We start from the raw sequence: 19451 nt of genomic DNA on the forward strand, positions 1-19451 counted from the left end.
ACACTGACAGGCTGTTCCCCTATTAAGCTGTACCTTAAGGCTCCTTTAAATACTTGCCTTGTAACAGTCTTAATCCCCTAAGTATGGGAAAATGTCTCTTTGCTTCCGCAACCACTGCTAATCCCTCAGCGCTTCAGTTCTCATAAACTGGGGTCAGCCTGGGTTAACAGATGGACCTGAACATCAAGCTTAAATTTTCTTTTGAAAAACTTAAAATATTGGAGGGGAGTGGCACTTTGAATTCAGAACACAGCACACGTCTTGTTTGAGCTAGGAAGCCTGTTTTCCCTCCCTTATTTATATAAAATACTCATTAAGGGACAGTAATTAAACTGATATGGTAGGTTCTTAGTCACTTCTAGGATTTAGGCATGGTTGATGTCTTACTGAAAATATACTCCAAGCAGGAGAAAGTTACTCAATGAGGTTTTTCAGATCTGTGTTACAACTACGTAGTCTCACCCCTTGAGTAATGGTCCCTTGTGACCACAGAAGTTTTGAATTTAAGGATCACTGAAATCTGTGGGGCTGCATGAAGCATCTGGGCATGTGTAGGGGTCTGTACTTTAGGAGGGTGCACTTTAAGAAGAACAGTCTGCACATGCCAGCTCAACTTGGCAAGGGCCCTTTTCCATGAAAGGCTCAGAGGAAGCAGTCAAACTTTGTCTACATACTTTCCCCAAGACCAGTCTGCTGTGTGTCCTGGACAGCACATTTAACTCACTCAAGACACTTACACTGATGTTTTGTTTCAAACTTCCTGACAAATTTGCATGAACAATCATCTAGTTTTACTCCATTTTTTGTAGCAGCATTCAGTAGTCTGAAAGTGCTTGTTGCTATACATAGATACTTAGGGAAGGGTGGGGGGAAGGGAAAAGAAAAAACATCTGACAAGAAATGTTCAGGTTTCTGTGCGCTTCCCCAGCTTAGAGACAATCTCCCAGATTTTCACCTTTGGACAGAGGTTCCAAGAAGCCCCCTCTCTCAAAGGAGAGGGATATTCATACCTCCTGTACACACTTTAGGTTCTCTCTCAGACTACTCCACTCTGACTTCAGACCTAATTTTGTTCCACTGGAAGAGTCCTGATAGGAATTTTAGATGTGGAAGAAATGTAGAACCTGACACTTTGGAGGTACAGGTACTGTTCCTTAGAAACACAACACCAAACTCTATCTCTACTAAATGTACTACTTGAAATGCAGTGACACCAATGCAGGCATCAGCTCTGTTAACTGACACTGCTGGGTTCCAAGAGGGTGCAGCCTGGGTTTTTTGATCCCACTCACCCACATGAAAGAAAAAAAAAAAAAAAGACAGAAATAAAAGCAATTAAGGCAGCAAAAGCCACTGTACCCAAACCTCCAAAATGACAGAAATGCCAAGGATTTTGCAGAAATTCCAATTTAGCAATATAAATATTACTACACATTCTTGATTGGCTTTATAACAAATGTCAAAATCTACAATGTGACCATGGAAGCCATAAAATGGAAACACATATTCTTACATTTTTGGTTATTTAGATTCAGTGTTGTATACTTGTTTCTCCATTAAAAGGAAGATTATTAGATTAAAAATATTATCTAAGAGGTAAGTGCAACCTTATGAACTTTAATCATATTCTTTCCTACCTTCACACTGATCCTCTGATGCAGAGAGTTTGAAACCTTGGCCACAAATACATCTGAAAGACCCCTCCATATTTTCACAACGTCCATTTGTACAGAGATTGCCATACTGACATTCATCTATATCTGTGAATACAAAGAAAGCTTAAGTGTATAATTAACTTGGCTACAACCATTTTTCAGTTGAGCTTGGGAATTTGTTCTAATTCTGCCATAAGCATGGTTATAATCAGTTTCCCTGTATATTTTGACCTTGACAATTCTGCAGCAATTCTGATTTTAAAAAAGGATTTGAACTTGAGCTGCCTTGTGCTCAAACACTCAACTATACTCAGAGCCCACACGACTAGAACAATGCTTTTGACCCAGTACTGCAAGGACTGCAGTTTAGGCTAACAAACCTTTTTCTTCCTTTTATTTTTTTAAATACAGGTTACACTATGAACTGTGTCCACATGATCCTTAGCTGAATAATATTATTTTGCCCATAATTTTCCCGCATTAGCTTAAACCAGCACAGCTTTGGTTTAGAGAAGAGGTCAGCAAGTGCTGGCACATTCATTCTTGCATTGCACATTTAGTCTTAGGATATGTACCTGATAAAAGCACTAGGAGCTGCCAATACCTTGAGCCCATTAGCACTAATTCTTATGCTATTGCAAGGAACAGTCCAGAAAAGCAGACACAGCTCATGCTGGCAAGGCTGTGTTAGAAGCTCTTCTCACTGAAACCATTTTTAAAACATATTCTCTGGTCAGAATCTTCCAACCTGCTGCCTCTGCTTGTTTACCTGGAGCTTACATACAGGTGCGAGGGAACAGGTAGGTCCTCTCAGAAGCTAGAACAGACCTCAGCTACATTTTCTGCTGTTGAGTTTTTCCTGTTTTTTTAAAGCTAGGTTGATTAATGTACAGGATTTAGAGGAGTTCTCCAGTGCATAACTAAAGACTATATGAAACACATGTACATGCGAGACCTTCATAGACAACATTTTTCACATTGACTTAAAGGAGGGAGGTTCTAAAAGACTTAGCTGACACCCAAGTAATTTCAAGGGGATTTCTGCACTTCACAGAGGTCCCTTTGTAAGGCTACTCTATACAGGCAACAAGGAATTCCCTTGGATTATATCTTTATAACAAAAGCTCTCTTCCTGGTCACAAACCATCCATTATTTACAGGAGGACTTGAAAGAAACTTCTTTTTCTATAAGATATCCCATAGACACCTACTGTCATCATCCTCTGAAAGAAGGATATTAACTAGATGGGCCATTCTCTTTAGCCAACATGAAAATTGCTACGTTACTATTTAAGAATAATTTTGAAGAATTCCTTCTGAATGTGATTTGTATACATCAACAAAGAAAAAAGCAAACATATAAATAAATCTTTTGTTATAAACCCAGCCAGAATTAATTCACTATTCTAAAATAATCAATATTGGCTTTTCCTAGGAGTGGTTTTCACTTAAAAAAGGCTAATTTTCAAGTTTTATTTATTTATTTTGGGGATATAGTTAACAACAAGCAGGTGTCCCTGTTTGTATGGAAAAAGCAGTATTTTTTAGCTTCACTGATGCAGAAAAAGAATTACACCTTATTTGCTTTTATGTGCCAGAAATCATATTACTCCCAATTATCCTGTCTTTTGCCACCACAAAGCACACAAAATCCGTCAACATAAAAGAGTAAAACTGCTGATTATTTGAGGCACTTGAGCTATTTAGGGAGCTGTAGCACAGGGAGAGCTGGAAAAAGATTAGAGGTCTTTAAATCATCATCATAGCTCTTATTAGCTATTATGAATATCTGCAATAACTATTTTCCTCATATATACTTATCATTCATGGCTCTTCACAAGCTCCTGTACAATATGACTTTGACAAAGCCCCTCTCTCCCCACACACAAATGAAATCACCATTATTGTCCATATTTCAAATGACCTACAATTTTTGTTTCCTCACGTGAGCCTCTAACTCTGTAAATAAGATGCCCTGTTGCAGCCCGGCCAAGAACACGAAGCGGCATCCTCCCAAGAGGTGACAGCACAGATCCACAGGTGCTCTGCTATGGCAGCTCAGTAGGTGATACTACTTACACCCTCTGCAAGACTAATTTCTCAGATCCCTGCTGTGGCAAAATGTGCTTGCTCAGCAAAACACAACCTTTGCTCTCAATGTATGTGATCAATGCTCTAATTCAAGAATTTTTTAAAACATAGAGAACCTAATTCAGCAGTCAGGCATGTGAATTTCCAACTGAGTAACAAATTTTCTTCTTACAGATTCATTTTCATTTACCTATCTCCAAGCTACCTGAAAATGAAGCCTGCAATATTATTTCTGATTTTTGGATGGGACTCGAAGGTCAAGAGACCTTTCCCATAAAGCCAGCAGAAAAGCCAGGAACAGAACCTAAATCTTCTGAGATGAAGTCCAGAGTTGTAACTGATTCTGTTGAAGATCCCTAAAGTAGGACTAGAGGTACATGGATCAGCTCTGCTGACCTCTGTATTAGTCTTGAAATCTGGTGGGGTCCCTAATGCTGTACAAGCCGAATATTGTTAGTTAACCACACAGCTGCAAAATCCACCACAGTGATAACCATGACGATGAAGTGGTCTAGAAAGTTTTGTCAACCTAATTTTTTTCATTTATTCATCAATGCACAGAAGTGTGCTTTAAATTCACATACTACTTTATTGCCATTTTACATCATGATATATCACTTTATTTGAATGTGCAAATGTGGAGAGAAAGATGAAAAAAAATAAATCAGTGATTGCAAGTAAACTTTAAAAACAAAATTTGAAATAGTCACAAAATGACACAAAAGCATTTAGGGACCTGGAACAGTAGCAATTTCAAGGCAATGAGGTGCAGGGTGTGCAGGTGCCATTTTTCATTTCTTCCAATATGCATCTCACATTGGATATTTCTACCTAAACTGCAATTGAATGTATTCTACTTAAGTTTGAGGTGAACTGATTGACTTGCATTTATGAAACAAAATCAGCTATGTTCCTGGCTTTAAATCCTGGAAGATTACAATAGCAATAGCATCAAGGAACTGTAGAATTGTTACACTAGACTTTCCAGGGCTTAAAGTGCAGGCAGATGAATGAGATGACCTTAAAAAAAAAAAAAAAATACTGAAAACAGCACTGGGGGGAAAACCAGTAGAGCTGCAACTGACCTAAACTAACAGCAGAAACAAATGAATTTGTGGAACAACGGACTTAAATACCCTTCATAGATAACTTGGGAAATATTTTCCTTTCCAGTGTATTTAAATTGTAACATACTGCAAAGCTACAGATTTAAGACAAACTGTCTGCATTACATTTTCTAAAATGTGTATGGCTCATTTTCAACATGATGTAAGTCTAGGATAAACAGAAAATGAAAACTGATCACATCACTAATGATGTGAGATGTCTAGGCTTAGAACATTTCATAAAACAAAGGAAAAAGGGAAACTACGTGCAGTAATACAAGGAAAAAAGTCTCAGCAACTTGGAACTAAGACTTATCCTTTACATGACTTAGTTCTGTTTGTAAATTTGAGCAGAGCGGTGACTTTTTTTCTCTCATTCTGCTCCTACTAACTTGGTTAGCAAGAATGAAACAAGTGAAAGTTATGCCATGGCATTTTCGATCAGGCTATTTTCATATATAGGTATAGAAATTAAGCTTAACATCGGGAAAGAATGCAAAATAAGTCAGCTTTATATTTTTTAAAAAAGAAATTAAGTAACAGGAAACCTTTCTAACAGAGTGCGTGTGCCACATTTTTTGCAAAGGCAGCAGGAATCCAGGCAGGTGGGAAGGAGCAAAACAAAGATGAACCTGGACTAATGCATGCTAAGTGAACCATGTCAGTTTGTTGTGAACCTTTCATAGTTTGCTATAGCTCCATTAAAATCCATGAAATTACCCGAGAAATACATTCCTCCACAATAAGTCAGATGACAAGACCAAATAATGCAGCTATGACATGCTGATAAATTGCAACAGGCAGATATGTTCAGACAGAAATAATCTGCTACCCAGTATGCCCTCTTTAGAAAATAGGGTGGTTGAAAAAGGTGTAATCTGTACAAGCAAAAGTGGTAGTGAGGTTCTGACAGCCACACCATCCATTTTTCAAGTGCTTCACTGCAAGCTGGCTCTAGTCTTGCTCCACAGATCAAAAGCCCATTTGCAGCTGGAATACAGTAGATGTCCATCTTCCAGAGCTATTTCAATCAAAACAATGCCCTTAGACTGCTTCATGAACTGAACCAAACCACAGCCATTGGGAGCAATTAGGAAATAAGCTATGGAAGTACGCTGCCAATCTGACCTACAACAATAATGTAAACACCTTCTATGTAGGTTATTAGACACCTGCTTAGGTAACGTGGTTACTCCAACCATCACAAATTACAGGGCATGCGTTACACACAGAGTGGACAGCAGGATTCACAACAGACAGCAACTGAGGTTTAAGTTTCTGAAAAAACACCCCGAAGTTTAAGTTTCTGGTAGTGCCCCACGAAGTGGCACTCAAAACTGCAAAATATTATTTCTTTTTGCATAATGGATTCATTTGCACTTTCTTACCTATATCTCAAAAAGCCAAAACTGATTTGGGAAAAAAAAATAAATCTAACATTTAAAAAAAACCTGACAAAGCTATAATGTGAGAAATCTCTCCTAAAAACCTAACCCAAAGTGAGACAAACTACTTTAAGATGTGCTAATGTTTTGCTGTAAGTACAAATAATTAAGAAGTTTTACTAATATGCTTTGTGAGCAAACTCCCATACCCTACTGAAAAGCCTGCCAGTCACACTGATGTGTTCACACTCTTAAGGTTTTTCCATTTGTTAATACCTCCAAACAATGGCCTACTAGCATTTCACCAATAATACATCCCCTTCAGTTCCATATTTTCTATTTCAAGAATTTTGTTTTGTAATTATAAATGTATTGTTTGCATTCTAGATTCGGTGTTCATTTATCTACAGTAAAACACAATTTCCTCATATATACTGTGTCTGAGAACATAAAGTAATTTGAAAAATCTCATATTTTCCATTATTATTGAATGAAACGAGGACCCAGGGCGCACTGCTGTCATCAGGTTGTATCACTGATGGAATAGGAAATAGAGCATCTCAGAACAAGAACTATAACTGGAGATTTACAAAGAGTACTGAACATACCATGGCACTGTCCATTCCAGCCTCTGAATCCCACTCTGCAAGGAATGCACTGGTAAGAGCCAGGAGCATTAATGCACTGTGCATCTGGACAAGTAGTTGGAGTCAGGCATTCGTCAATGTCTTCAAAACAGAAGATAGAAGGAAACAGTGGTTAAAGCCATAACAGAACACTGAACAATAAACTAATTCAGTTATTCTGACTGTGCTCATGTTATACTAATACATTTAGAGTTGAGTACTTTATCTATTAGAGACCCAGGAAGGTACAAGCTCGCACAGACTTGTACCAGCAAAGGGGCATCTCTGAGAAATAAATTAATCATAGTAAATGCAACTGAATCTGAATTTTCTGTTACCCTGTGAATCTCTGGTAGGCCTTCCATAATATACAGCAGATCAGATTTCTGGCTTAGATAGGTAAGAATAACTTTGCTTACGTCACCCCTTTACCACACTGAAGCATCCTGAGGTTCTTCCTATAGTCAGTCTCAAGAGACTTTGGAAGTGCATTGCAACAACAATAAAATTTTAACTCTAGCTTCTCAAAGCAAAGAAGAATTCGGTATTCTCCAGTGTCCTAGTGCTATGCGGCATGTATGTGTTATGTGGACTATAAATTTAATTGTGTGAATGGTAATCAAACATGTTGACAGGGAGTAGGGAAGGCACAAGGCAACACACACATCACTGAGGCTGGCAGTGTTTAGGGTGATAGAAGGACTTCTTGCATCAGGAGAGCTCCTAGTTTACTCATGATGAGATAGGTCCTGAAAAACTCATGTCCAAGCTCTAAGCATCTACCAAGAACTTCTTATCCTGCACCAAAGAAACCCACAATACATGCAATATATGCAATCTAAAAGAGACTGCATACAAAAATTATATTCAAAGACAAGTTGCTGTCAAGCAACCAGGGATTAGAAGATGCTGTAATTAAAACTGTGTGGGCAGCCTCATTCCAGTCTGCTCTCATACTTGAGTATCATTTTATAATATGGTCTTTAGTTACACAATAATTATAATATTTTCTACCAAATACTTGCTTTATGCAGTGCACAGAACTAATGAAATTTCCAGCCACCTTTAAACCCTAAGCTCCTGTCTCTTCCCTGCTCCAAGCCTACAGGTTGTGTCTTTTGCAATTAAGGACTGCTACTCCAGCATAGTAGGGAGGCAATTTACTCCTGGTTTTGCGAACAAGCTCACAGAAGATAAGTAGCCTCCAACACTTGTAATTTAACTGGACAATGCTCCAGCCTTCAGAGAATTGAACATTCCAGCTCCAAACAACTCAATGGATGTGGGCAAATCACAATTTTTCATAGAATCATGATTGTCCAGCTGAGAATACTTTCTTGTAAAAACAGCAACAGGCCTCTTCAGCCACCACGATGCAGACCTGTAAACGTTTCTCCGTGAAATTGCTGTGATATTTTTTTAATTTAACTAAAAAAAAAATCCACTTTTGCTGAAACCTGTTCTCAGAACTGCCTGGACTGTATCTGCCCTCAAAACACACAACATGAATGATTTATTTAGTACAGAAATTTTTGGGCAAAATAAAGCTTAAAGTCTGCAAAGCTTAAAGAAATTACAAGAAGGTTTTACAGGAATACTTAATCGTGTGCAGTGATGTTCAGCTATGCCTATAACACTGTTCTACATAAATGACAGACTCTACAACACCACCATATATGCACTCTTTATGTTTCCCAGGCTAGGCCCACACAGAGCTTGCATTGAGTATAGCTTGAAGGCAGAATGAAGATGGGGTGAGGAAGCGTAAGTGAATTGTGTGTATTGTGCGCACCTTGAAGGATTCTTGCTTTGTGTTTGAAGTGTGGAGGAGGCGGAAAGGAGTTATTTGTGGAATCTGGGATCTGTCAGTAGGGCGACTATAACATGTAGGTGTAATGACATGGTGAAATGATTCTCTGAATGTGTCATTTCCTTGCTTTGATGGATTTAGTGTAGGATGATTTTTCCCTTAAGCAACCTTAAATAACTTTCAACAGAGAATGTGGTTTCAGAAATTACATATTGTTAAGTTAAATGATGGAGGACTACCACCACACTATTTAAAATACAGGCTAATAAGAAATTTGACGCACTGTGATATTCTGATTTCTACCCTATTTTAATCACAGATTCCCTACTGACAGAGAAGATTTGGAAAAAGCAGTTGTAAGAGTGGAGTATGTGAAACATTTATTTAAACAAACAACCAAAATATCTCTGAATAGAAAGACGAATCTTTTAGCAATGCTCAGAGCAGTAAATATATCCACAGCAGCCATAAGTTATTCGCTAGGCAACGTAACATGTTAATAATTTTATTCTGTCCTAAGTAACTTAAGTCTACAGCATGAACAAAACTATGTTTAAAATGAAATGTCTGCTTGTGGTTTTTAGTTCACAATTCAAGTTGAAAATGAAAAAAGAAAAAAGAACAGCAAACAAGGCAAAAACATCACACCGAAAAATAATGTCAAGTTTTGAAATATTTCCAAATTAAAAAAAAGTCAAGTTATCATTTGCTGCTTGTCAAAATGTAGGAATAATTATAGATTTTTTTTTTTTTTCCTTTTTTAAACAGAAACTTGGTAGAGCATGCAGGGAAGGACTAACAATAAAGATAAGAGATTCCATGGCAAGAGCTGTTAAAATAGCTGTCCCAAGATGGTTCTGTCCATAGTGGGGGAACTCTGTTGAAGCATCTTATATCTAAATAATAGGAATTGAACTTCAGTTGCAGACATCAAATAACTGAGAAGGCTGGAAAATACTCAAAAAGGTTTCTTGTTTAAGATTGTACTCTCTGAGGATTCTCCCTTTGCAGCTCAAGCCGTAATGCTAAGCCTCCCTCGAACAGCAGGCAATGTTACCAATTCCAAACAGCGGTAACATTTGACATTGTTTTTCTGATATGAATAAATGGTAACTTCACTTCATCATCCAGGACGTACTGTAGATAAAACAAGCAATGTCTTTTTGAACATTCTGCCATTTTCAGCTGGTGTACAAGGGGAAGTTAAATGATCTGAAGGCAAATTAAATGAAGAAAGTAGCTGTGAGAGGAATCCAGCAGTAAGATTAAGCTAATTAAGGTAATTACCCATGGAAATAACACAGAGTGGGATGGAGAAAGGGAACTCTGAACACAAATAGGTATAAAACCACTGTGCCAAGACATTCCATTTGAAAACAAATAGCAAATGGAGATTGAAAGAAAAGAAATATACCACGTAGAAAAATATTAAAGTTAAACAAGAAAAAAAATGTGTGTTATTCTAATATTTCCATCTAATGGACAGATTTCTTCAAAAATAAAGAAATAGATGTAAAGTTTTCCATTGAGATCAGAAACAGCAGTCAATGTAAACAAATGGCTCGTCCTATTGCAGTCTGTCTTGGCAACTGTTACTGTATTACTACTGGTGAAGAGTCCAAACCTACCTTCACATTCACCTCTCCTGTTCATTTGGTATCCACTATCACAATATTCACATCTGTATGAGCCAAGAGTATTTATACAAAAGCCTTCCCCGCAAGTATGAGGTCTTGAACATTCATCAAAATCTGCAGATGAAGAAGACAAGAGCAACTTTGCTTCACTGTGAAATTACTGAATGCTTGCATATCATCTAAACTCTGCTTTAATTAAACAGAAGTAAGTTTGCATTTTTGAAGCTGTTTGCAAGCCACAGCCCCACAGCTGCTCTTACTGAGCAGTTCCATCGTTACCTCAGTGCATGTAACTGCAGAGAGAATGAGATCTAGAAACAACCAGGCTGTAAGGAGAAGGCCAGTGAGCAGCCCTGTGGCTGCAAATGCAATGTGTGCCACTGCATGTATACTGTGCCCAAGGCAGCGCTAACCTGAGGAAGATCACAGCCAATTCAGGCTGTTTGTATTGCTCTGAAAAGTCCACGGCTGTTTGCAGCTATATTTAAAAAATATGGTTTGTTACAGCTGCTAGTGATTGAAAGAGTTTTGAATATTTGTATTTTCCACCACAGAAAGTGTTTTTACTAAATGGTATTTTTTCTAAACAAGCCTGATGCTGAATAAATGCTTGTTTTTCAACAAATAATAATTTTGAAAAGTAGTAGGAGCTATTCAAGTATTTTCCTCACAATACCTGGTGAGAGACAGTTAAAAACACTTCCAGACACCAGTCCAGTACCAATGACATTAAGGAAAAAAGCTGAAAAGGGGACTTCAGGGGGTTTTAGATAAGCTTGATTCATTTTTATATTTTTATTTTCTATAAAGGAGACCAGTAGTTACCAACGCAGTCAGTTCCATCTTCACTGGCCATGAATCCAGCTTGGCAAATACATAGGAAACTTCCTTCTGTATTTTCACAGCGTCCAAGGGAACAGAGATGAGGTGCCTGATTACACTCATTAATATCTATAAAGGGAATAAAAACATAAGACTATAGATTAACATATTCAGTTGTGATTCTTTTTGTGCATTCTATGCCATGCTTTTGAAAAGACTGATCTTGCAGTTATTTTAACTATTTGAAAAAGCATGTTTTCCTCTCCCTCAGAGCTGCAAAAAAGATGCATTAAATAGTTTTGGTTGTAAAAAAACGCTCTTATTGGCTTAGACTATAAGAATATTGCATTGGCTTGAAGAATGTGACATGATTACTATTCAAATCACTACACTGACTGCAAGCTGAGCACAAGTAGCAAGCATGGAACATTAACACAATCTGAATGAAAAAGAAGGATTTTAAGTTGCCATTTGGCTGTGTATGTGTGTAAATTATTTTTTAATACTGTAGTTGCACCTCATAGCATGTGTATCAGTGTGAAGTTACTGAACTTTTGGTACAATGAAAAGTTGATAGTGTATAATCTGGCAACATGATATAGTAAACTCTTCCTGATTCAAGATACAGAGGAACCAGCATACTCTGAATGAAGGAAAGATACCAATACAACCGCTTCCAAATCTGAAATGGCTCATGTAGAGCCAGTCTGGACTCTGCCTCATGTTCATCAGAGCCCTCTATTCCAGAATTTACTAGCTTAGAAGGGGATGAAGACCTCACTTTGTAGATCTCCTAATGTGCCTCTGGGATGTTTACAATATACTTTCTCTTTTCGGCAGAAGGTTGAAAGGAAGGACCTAACAAAATGCCTGGATTTAGTCCAGCTGCAGAGCTGGTAGCTGGGTAAATCATTCTGAGAAACAGGCACTAATTCAGTCATTCGTTCTCCAAACAGAAGTGCATTTCTTCCTAGAAGTCTGGCACTTTCAGATACCTGATATAAAGCTGAGAAGGGATGGTCTGTCTAATCACTTATTCTCTCACCTCACAATGGGCAAGGCTTTCATTCAATTCCATTAAATTCACGTTCAGTTCTGAGCAGCTGAAAAGCTATATCAGAGACTAGCTGGCAAATTTTATTTGACGTACAAAAACTAGTTTCTGTGCAGCTTGGAAGCACTTGGTAGAGGAAGCAGCTCCTGACTGCTCTGTAGCATATTTCCCCTGACCAGACTGTACATTTCAAGCATTTCATAGCATGGTTATTTCAGATTTTTGAAAGCGTCCATTCATACCAGAGCACTTTGTCTGCTGATCGTTAAGTTTATACCCCTCGTAGCAGATGCACGTGTATCCCACAGGCAAATTAACACAGTGTCCTGCTCCACAGATATCAGGATTAACTGTACATTCGTTGATTTCTAAGCAAAAAGAAAAAAGCTTAATGTTAAACTCTCTCACATAGTTCAGTAAGTGCACAATATTCTGTAATCCAATTAAAAAGATCAGGCCTGAAAACAACTGTAAATCAAATTTGTAAGTCCTGAGTTTCTGTAACGGCTATCTCATCTGGAAGAATCTGAAAACCATCTAGGCTTTTCCTAGTGACACAGTCTCATGTCCCATGCAAGATCTATAAATGGGTACATTAAAAAATAAAGTAAAATGAAGATAATATAAAATAAAAATTTATATGATTTAACCTTCGCATTGAAGGTTAAGGAAATAACTGTAGTGGGTTCCTGATTATTTTTACAGAACACTCATCTGTTAATTTTGTAAGATAAGGAGATTCAGATATGGGCAGCATTGGATGCTAAACCCTTACAGTAGTTTTAAAAGTTCTCAAAGTATATGTGCTACTGCAAAAATTACTAATGACTGTTTAGTTGCAATTTAAACTAAGGTTATAGAGCAGCGTGAAATCGTAATGCCTGAAAAAAAGTTATCTGTAAAGAAGAATCATTTATCCAGGCTATTTAGAAATAGGTGACATTTAAATTTAACAAAATCTTAATGTACAGAACTAAGGCACTCAAAAACTTCTCAACTGCATTCAGTTTTTTAAATCCAATTTAGGAATTTGTCCGACAAATATTACTTCACTTGTACTTTACTATCTCTTAAATATCTGAACAACACTTGGAACTGTATTGGAACAACTGATTGATTTGTTTATAGCACACAGCAATTTCTAGTTTCACTCCTTTTCCTAAGGAAAGAAAAACCAACAGAACATGGAAAACTACCTTTTTTTTTTTTCTAACTGATATAAGTCCCCAGCAGGGTAGCCTCCTTTCCCTGTAAGGAAGCAGGGAGCTGGCTGGCAGAAGGGGCAGAGAGAGTCACAGCAGAGATGACTTCCAAATTCTGGTATGACAATCACCATTAGTAGAACTTTCCTATGGGATTGACGAACTGAAATTATAGGTAATTGAAGGAGGAAGCTGAATGCTTTCAGGACAGGATACTTTCTGTACTCTTACAGTAGATTCCAGAGGATTTAACTACAGACAGAATTGTAATTCAAACAACTGGGTGATTTAGACCCTGTGCATGTTGTGTACAACTCAAAAATCTGTTCCTGCATGAAGTAAAGCCATCTTTGAAGAGTTAAACTTTCATTAAAGCAAGTGCAATTTCTCCCTGTGAATGCAAATTGGGAAACCTCTTAGTAGCCTAGATGTCTCTACCATATACAATAGCGCATCTTAAAGCATTTACCTGGATATTGCAATTACTTCAAAGCCCGTGTTAATTCTGAGCAACTAGCCAATGTGATATTGTAATGCTCTCATGTATACACACAGTGTACATTCACCTTTTTGTTTTCAAATTGACAGCATGTGAAATTTTCATGCCTTTTGGACACAGACATCACTTAGACAAGTTTCAGCTATGACAGGAGAATTACTTGCATTTCTGTTATTTTCACTTCTTGACACTTGGATGTAGAAAAGACAACTTTAATACAACAAAAAAGGAAGAAGCACAAACATCAAAATAACATTTTAAGACAGATGTTACAGTAACTCCTCATTTGCTTTTTGTATAACATGCTGATTTACATCACATGAAGTCTACATCCTTCAAAGAACATGATCGTGTATACTTCATGAACACCTGTGCAGACTGTCTAAAGACCTGACTTGTACCCAAGAAGTCTTCAGTTCTGGGCTTCAGTTGCAGATCATGTAATTTGAGGGGGAATTATTAATTTTTCCTTCTATCATTTATTTGGGGGCACAAAGATGGCAGGTACATCATGGGAGGGCCCAGTCCTGGCTCTGTTGACAGTACCCTCATTGCTGTGCTGTTCTGTACTTTCTCTCTCCCCAGAGTACTCCTTTCTGTTCTACAGCTACATTCTCTTCATTACAATAACTCAGAAGTAGCACAGAACAAGTTATAGTGTCAGGAACTCACAGTCATTTCTTAATTTATTTTAGTTCTAAAAAGGAAGTACAATACCTGTAACTTGAGTAGGTGCAATTACTTGACTTGCACTTGAAGTAGAGACTTCAGGAGCAACTTCAACAGGCAGAGGAGGAGATGTTTTCTCAATCACTACTGTGTGACATGGAACGGAAATCAATCACATCCAAAAAAACCCCCTTAAAGCATTCACACATGGTACTGAATGAGGCAGATGCTATGGAGCTTTTCATTAGTTTATTCTGCTCAGGTCTGGAGCAGAAGAAATAGTATAATTGGGGCTTCCATCATTTTATTGTGCTTGTGAAAAAAACTGAGGTGCTAAAGATACCAAGCACAATAGTAAAACTTTTGCAGCAAAAGTTATGCACAAATCTACAAGGAGACACCTAAGTAAAATTTCCTCTTGAAAGGGGTAAAAGGCCTCAATTCTGCTGACATTAAAATTTTCATGTACGTAATCCAGGATATCACTTTTGCCTAAAATATGTCTTTGCCTCCTAACAAGTCACCCAGCCAATGCCAACCTCTCAGTTTCTCCCACTTCAGCTTCCATGATTTTGGTTTTTTGCATATTCTGCTCATGGAAAAATTGCTTGTGAAGCTGTAATAAATTTCTCATTAACCTCTGTTACAGTTGCTACTTCCCCATTCTTTGAAGAACTGTAAGCGCTCTCTCATACTAAAAGACATGCCAAAACAAGTTACCTGGAAACTGTGGATGCAGGTTAATTGTTGAAATCCCAGGAGAAAGCTGAGGCTGCCCAGGCTCTAGATCAGGCTGCTTTTCTTGATCAAGGGAAGCTAATTCCTAAAACAATGATTAAAAATTTACATTCTGGAAACGTTCTCTTAATTGAGCCATCATAAGAACCCACAAACTCCTGGCTCGAAAAACTTCTGACATTCTCACGAGTGGCTTTTGATAGCAGATCATTAATTACCACCAATTTAAGCCTGAAGGAACATTGAATACTATATTTACACAATGGCATACAATTTAAAATTTATATTATTTGAAACAGCCATTTCATGGAGCTTCTAACTGTATCTTTGGCTTTGTCCCTCCATCATTCTCCCATTCTCTTGCCTTTAATTGCTTACAAATCGTATTTAATTGCAGTTCAGCATCACACATGTCTCTAAGTCTTTGACCACTGTGAAAGGTTCTCTTAGCTACCACACTGATCATCTCATTTCCATAAAAGCATTAGATGCTTTTAAGTCTTTAGGAAAATGAAATTAAGTACAGCTACAGTTATTCCTAACAAAGCCAATTCTCTTCAGCATAGAGAATCTGGAACCTCCAGAGTGGGGGACTTAACACAGATACACACCTGCTCTTCTCCACTGAATACACAGCAACCCTAAAAAAACTAGGAAACTCACTTAGCCATTAATACAAGTCTCATAAGCAGGTGTCGCAAATGCTCAAAGCTTCATACAGTTTCTTTCCAGTTCATTTTCTCTAGCTGACAGTATCTGTGACTCTGCTCCGTACTATCTACAGTTTTCAATATCTTCTTTAAAAGACCATCTCTAGAATGGAATAGAACAATATAACACTAGACCCTCCACCAATGCCCTTAAGAGAAGTTAAAGTAATCTCTTTCCTGTACCTAACTACCTGACTGTTGTACATAATAATAACATGAGCTCTTTTTGCCTCAGGGTTTGCACTGTAAGTCCACAGTGAGTTGTTTGTTCCTCATAAATCCTAAATTCTTTTCAGAGTTAACGTATCACATCTCATACATATGGTGTGCATTCCAATTCCTAGATAAATCACATCATGTTTTACCTGATCAGGGGCTGCAGTTGCCACTAAAACCAAAAAGAAAAAAGAAAATTAATAGGTGTTCACATAACATTTACTTACACATTCTATTTAAAACTACTAGCACATTTGAAAGTGGTTGTTGCCATCGCAGAAAAATTTCAGGCTCTAATATCATTCCAAAACGGTGAAAACTTGAAGTAATGTACCTGAAGCAAGCATAAAAACTAACCTGAAACCAGAATAAGATTCTACACATTGACCAATGCTTATAATTTTTTACGTGGTATTCAGCTTCCTTGTAGGTTTTTCAATTGTTTGTTTCCTTAGAAACAATCTGAGAAACTCACAGGTTATTAGATGATTAAACTTTTAAAATTCCTTCCAAGGAATATCAACATCTGTAATTATTTGAAAGGTAAATTAATATGATAATGATATACTAACCATTAACAATTTTACAAGAATTTATTGTAAAAAAAATAAAACAAGTTTTGAAATTTGCATTTTCTTTAAGCAAGCAAAAGTGGTATGTTTTTTTTTTCCTTCACAGAAGTGACTTTTTTCTGGGAAGGAGACATAGAAATTTCATATAAGTTTTTATTTGCCATTGCAGTTTGCCTTCTCTGAATTTGTCTTTTACTGATGAAAATCTGTATGATTCTGTAAAAAACTGTACAGATATTCCTCTTTTCACAATCAACACTTTCCACAGGATAGATTTCTTCTTAAAAAAAAAAAAATCACTCTTCTTGTTCTAGTTTCTTCAGTATTAGCAGGGAGGCTGATTATCAGAACTGGGAGAACTTCTAATACAATCTCAAAAACTCCAAATGCAAACGTATTAAAAAATGGAATATAAGATTCGAACATGTGTATGTGTCATTACTGACTTAGATTAAACATATTTAAAAAAAAATTTTTTTAAAAATTCCTTTTTTCTCCAGATTCTTTGTGTTTCAAGATTTACTAGAATGTGACAATCTTTCTAATTACTGAAGTAATATTTTAGCAAATGATACACCACTTTTTTCCACTTTGTAACACAGAAAAGCTAAGAGGTTTATGTAAGATTTTATAATCCAGCACAGTCTATAAGTATATTTGAATGGCTTATTCTTCTCTCCAGATTCAGTTTAGCTCTGTTTTCTTTTTGAAAGCAAAACTAGAGCAGTGATTTTAACTGGAAAGTAAACCATGTTGCACAGAATTTTGTGAAGTTAGCTGACTGAAACCTCTTTGTAATAATGGCCTGACATACAGATACATAACTGCTACTTGGAAATAACTATTAAGTACTCCGTATCATGAGAGGCTTCTTCAGCAATGTGTTTTTTCTTGTCTACAGTTAGTTCATGCCAGGTTTGCTGGCAATGTATTTATAATAGCGCCGCTTTCTGCATTTCTTTGCTTCTGCATTTGTTTTAGATTCAGGACAACCTCAGCTGCTACAAATTCTTAGAGGAGCTTGCAGAAAACAAAGTCTGAGGAAAGTATCTTAGAAGAGTCAACTAATTGTTAAACAGCCCAGCAGAGAGGAGCTGATCCAAGGTGGTCACGCCAAGGGAGTGCACAGCTGCAGGGGTGAGAGCAGACCGCACGAAGGGGATTCATGCCCACATCAGGTGGTGCTAATCTACAGGAGCATATAGAAGGAAGATGATGAAAACCCCTCAGCTTCTGTCACCCCAAATACTAGTAAATCAAAGCCTGAGTTGAATCCTTTGTTACATGTTAGAGATTATCTTTATAAAAGTCTTACAACAAATATTTACTATTTCTTATCATTAAACTTAGTGAGATTAAAGCAGTCAGTATCTCCATAGTGTTCTCAGCATCTGGTAGGAGCTATACACAAAATTTCAGAAGTAAATCATGTAGCACAATACACTCCACGACCTGGAACACTGCTGTGGGAAGTGATGCCTTTTCGTCCTGCACTCTACGCAGCTACTCTGCAAAGAAACACACCACTGAAGACACATGCACAGAAATATAGAAAGACTAAATTTTCCCACTCTCACCTTCTTGCACAGCCATCTCAGTCTCACTTTTCTGTGAGAAGGTCAGTGCCTCCACGGGCTCTTCCTTTGCTGGGAGAGGTGGAGGAGAAGTACCTTTAGCAACAGGCTGAGTAATCGGGGTCTTGCCAATGACAGGTGGCTGTACTCTAACTGCAGGGTGATGATATAGCTTGTTTCTGTGAGGGCCAGAAACCGTATAACCCATTCCACCAGGGCAGATTTCCTTAAAAGCAGCTAGATTTGGGATGGGAAAATATTCCTTTTAGGAGTCTAAAAGTGCAATATGTTGACATAGTGGAAAATATAATGACTACCACTAATAAATTTAATCTCATATTGTATATACATTTTTACAAAAAAATACTTAAAGACAAACTACGCATTTCATGCTAATATGACTGAGCATTCTCCCAAAATCATGTTCTGGCTGTTATTCCCAGGAGGTTTCCACTCCAGTTTACCATCTTTCTTCAGTTATGTTTAATCTATCATTATATCAAGGTAATTTTTTGTATTAATCCTCTTCAAACAGTATATCCTTTCTGGTTATGAATTTAAATATACAAATTGTCATCACTACCTACATTGCATAAGGAATGAAGATCACTATTTCTATCATTCTCTTTTTGCAGAAACCAAAGCAAAAAGCTCACCACCCCTGTATTAGAGGAGCAGAAGAATCAATCAGTAACAACATTCATTCACAGGATCCCATTTGACTACATCAGAGGTCTCATACCAGCCCTGATCCAAATTCCACTAAATTGAATAAGTCTTTCCACTGACCTCAGTGGGCTGGATAAAAACAAGATCGGTATCATAAAAAGCCAAATCACCACTGGAAGAGAGGGGAAATAATCTCATTTATACAGCTGCTACAGAAAAAGGTAATGAAAGTCAGGCAGCAGCACCTGCTCTGATCTCTGCAGCTGCTCTACATGAACATCAGGTTATGCAGTCCTAGTGGAAGACTAGAATGAAAAAGAAATACAGATCAGCTTTCCTCCCCATCAAAGGTAATAGCTGTACTCCTGTCAGGGACAGGGAGACCTTTGGGAGCTTTGAGGGAGCAGTGCTTCATT

The 19451-nt window shown here is 37.4% G+C and overlaps 1 protein-coding gene across 8 annotated transcripts in view; it reads right to left on the minus strand.

The window, feature by feature from the left end:
- LTBP1 (latent transforming growth factor beta binding protein 1) overlaps positions 1-19451 on the minus strand; it is a 213228-nt gene that overhangs the window by 59448 nt on the left and 134329 nt on the right. For 3 of the 8 annotated variants that reach the window (XM_074818245.1, XM_074818239.1, XM_074818237.1), the window contains 9 exons: positions 18370-18603; positions 16370-16392; positions 15277-15379; positions 14605-14703; positions 12429-12554; positions 11136-11261; positions 10302-10424; positions 6846-6965; positions 1638-1760 (listed from right to left, as the gene is read on the minus strand). In XM_074818245.1, coding sequence (XP_074674346.1) covers positions 1638-1760; positions 6846-6965; positions 10302-10424; positions 11136-11261; positions 12429-12554; positions 14605-14703; positions 15277-15379; positions 16370-16392; positions 18370-18603 — 1077 coding nt within the window. The remainder of the gene's footprint in view (positions 1-1637; positions 1761-6845; positions 6966-10301; positions 10425-11135; positions 11262-12428; positions 12555-14604; positions 14704-15276; positions 15380-16369; positions 16393-18369; positions 18604-19451) is intronic. The other 5 variants (XM_074818238.1, XM_074818243.1, XM_074818241.1 and 2 more) reach the window with 4 other exon arrangements.

This window comes from Strix aluco, chromosome 3, assembly GCF_031877795.1.
Source record: "Strix aluco isolate bStrAlu1 chromosome 3, bStrAlu1.hap1, whole genome shotgun sequence".
NCBI classification, from domain to species: Eukaryota; Metazoa; Chordata; class Aves; order Strigiformes; family Strigidae; genus Strix; species Strix aluco.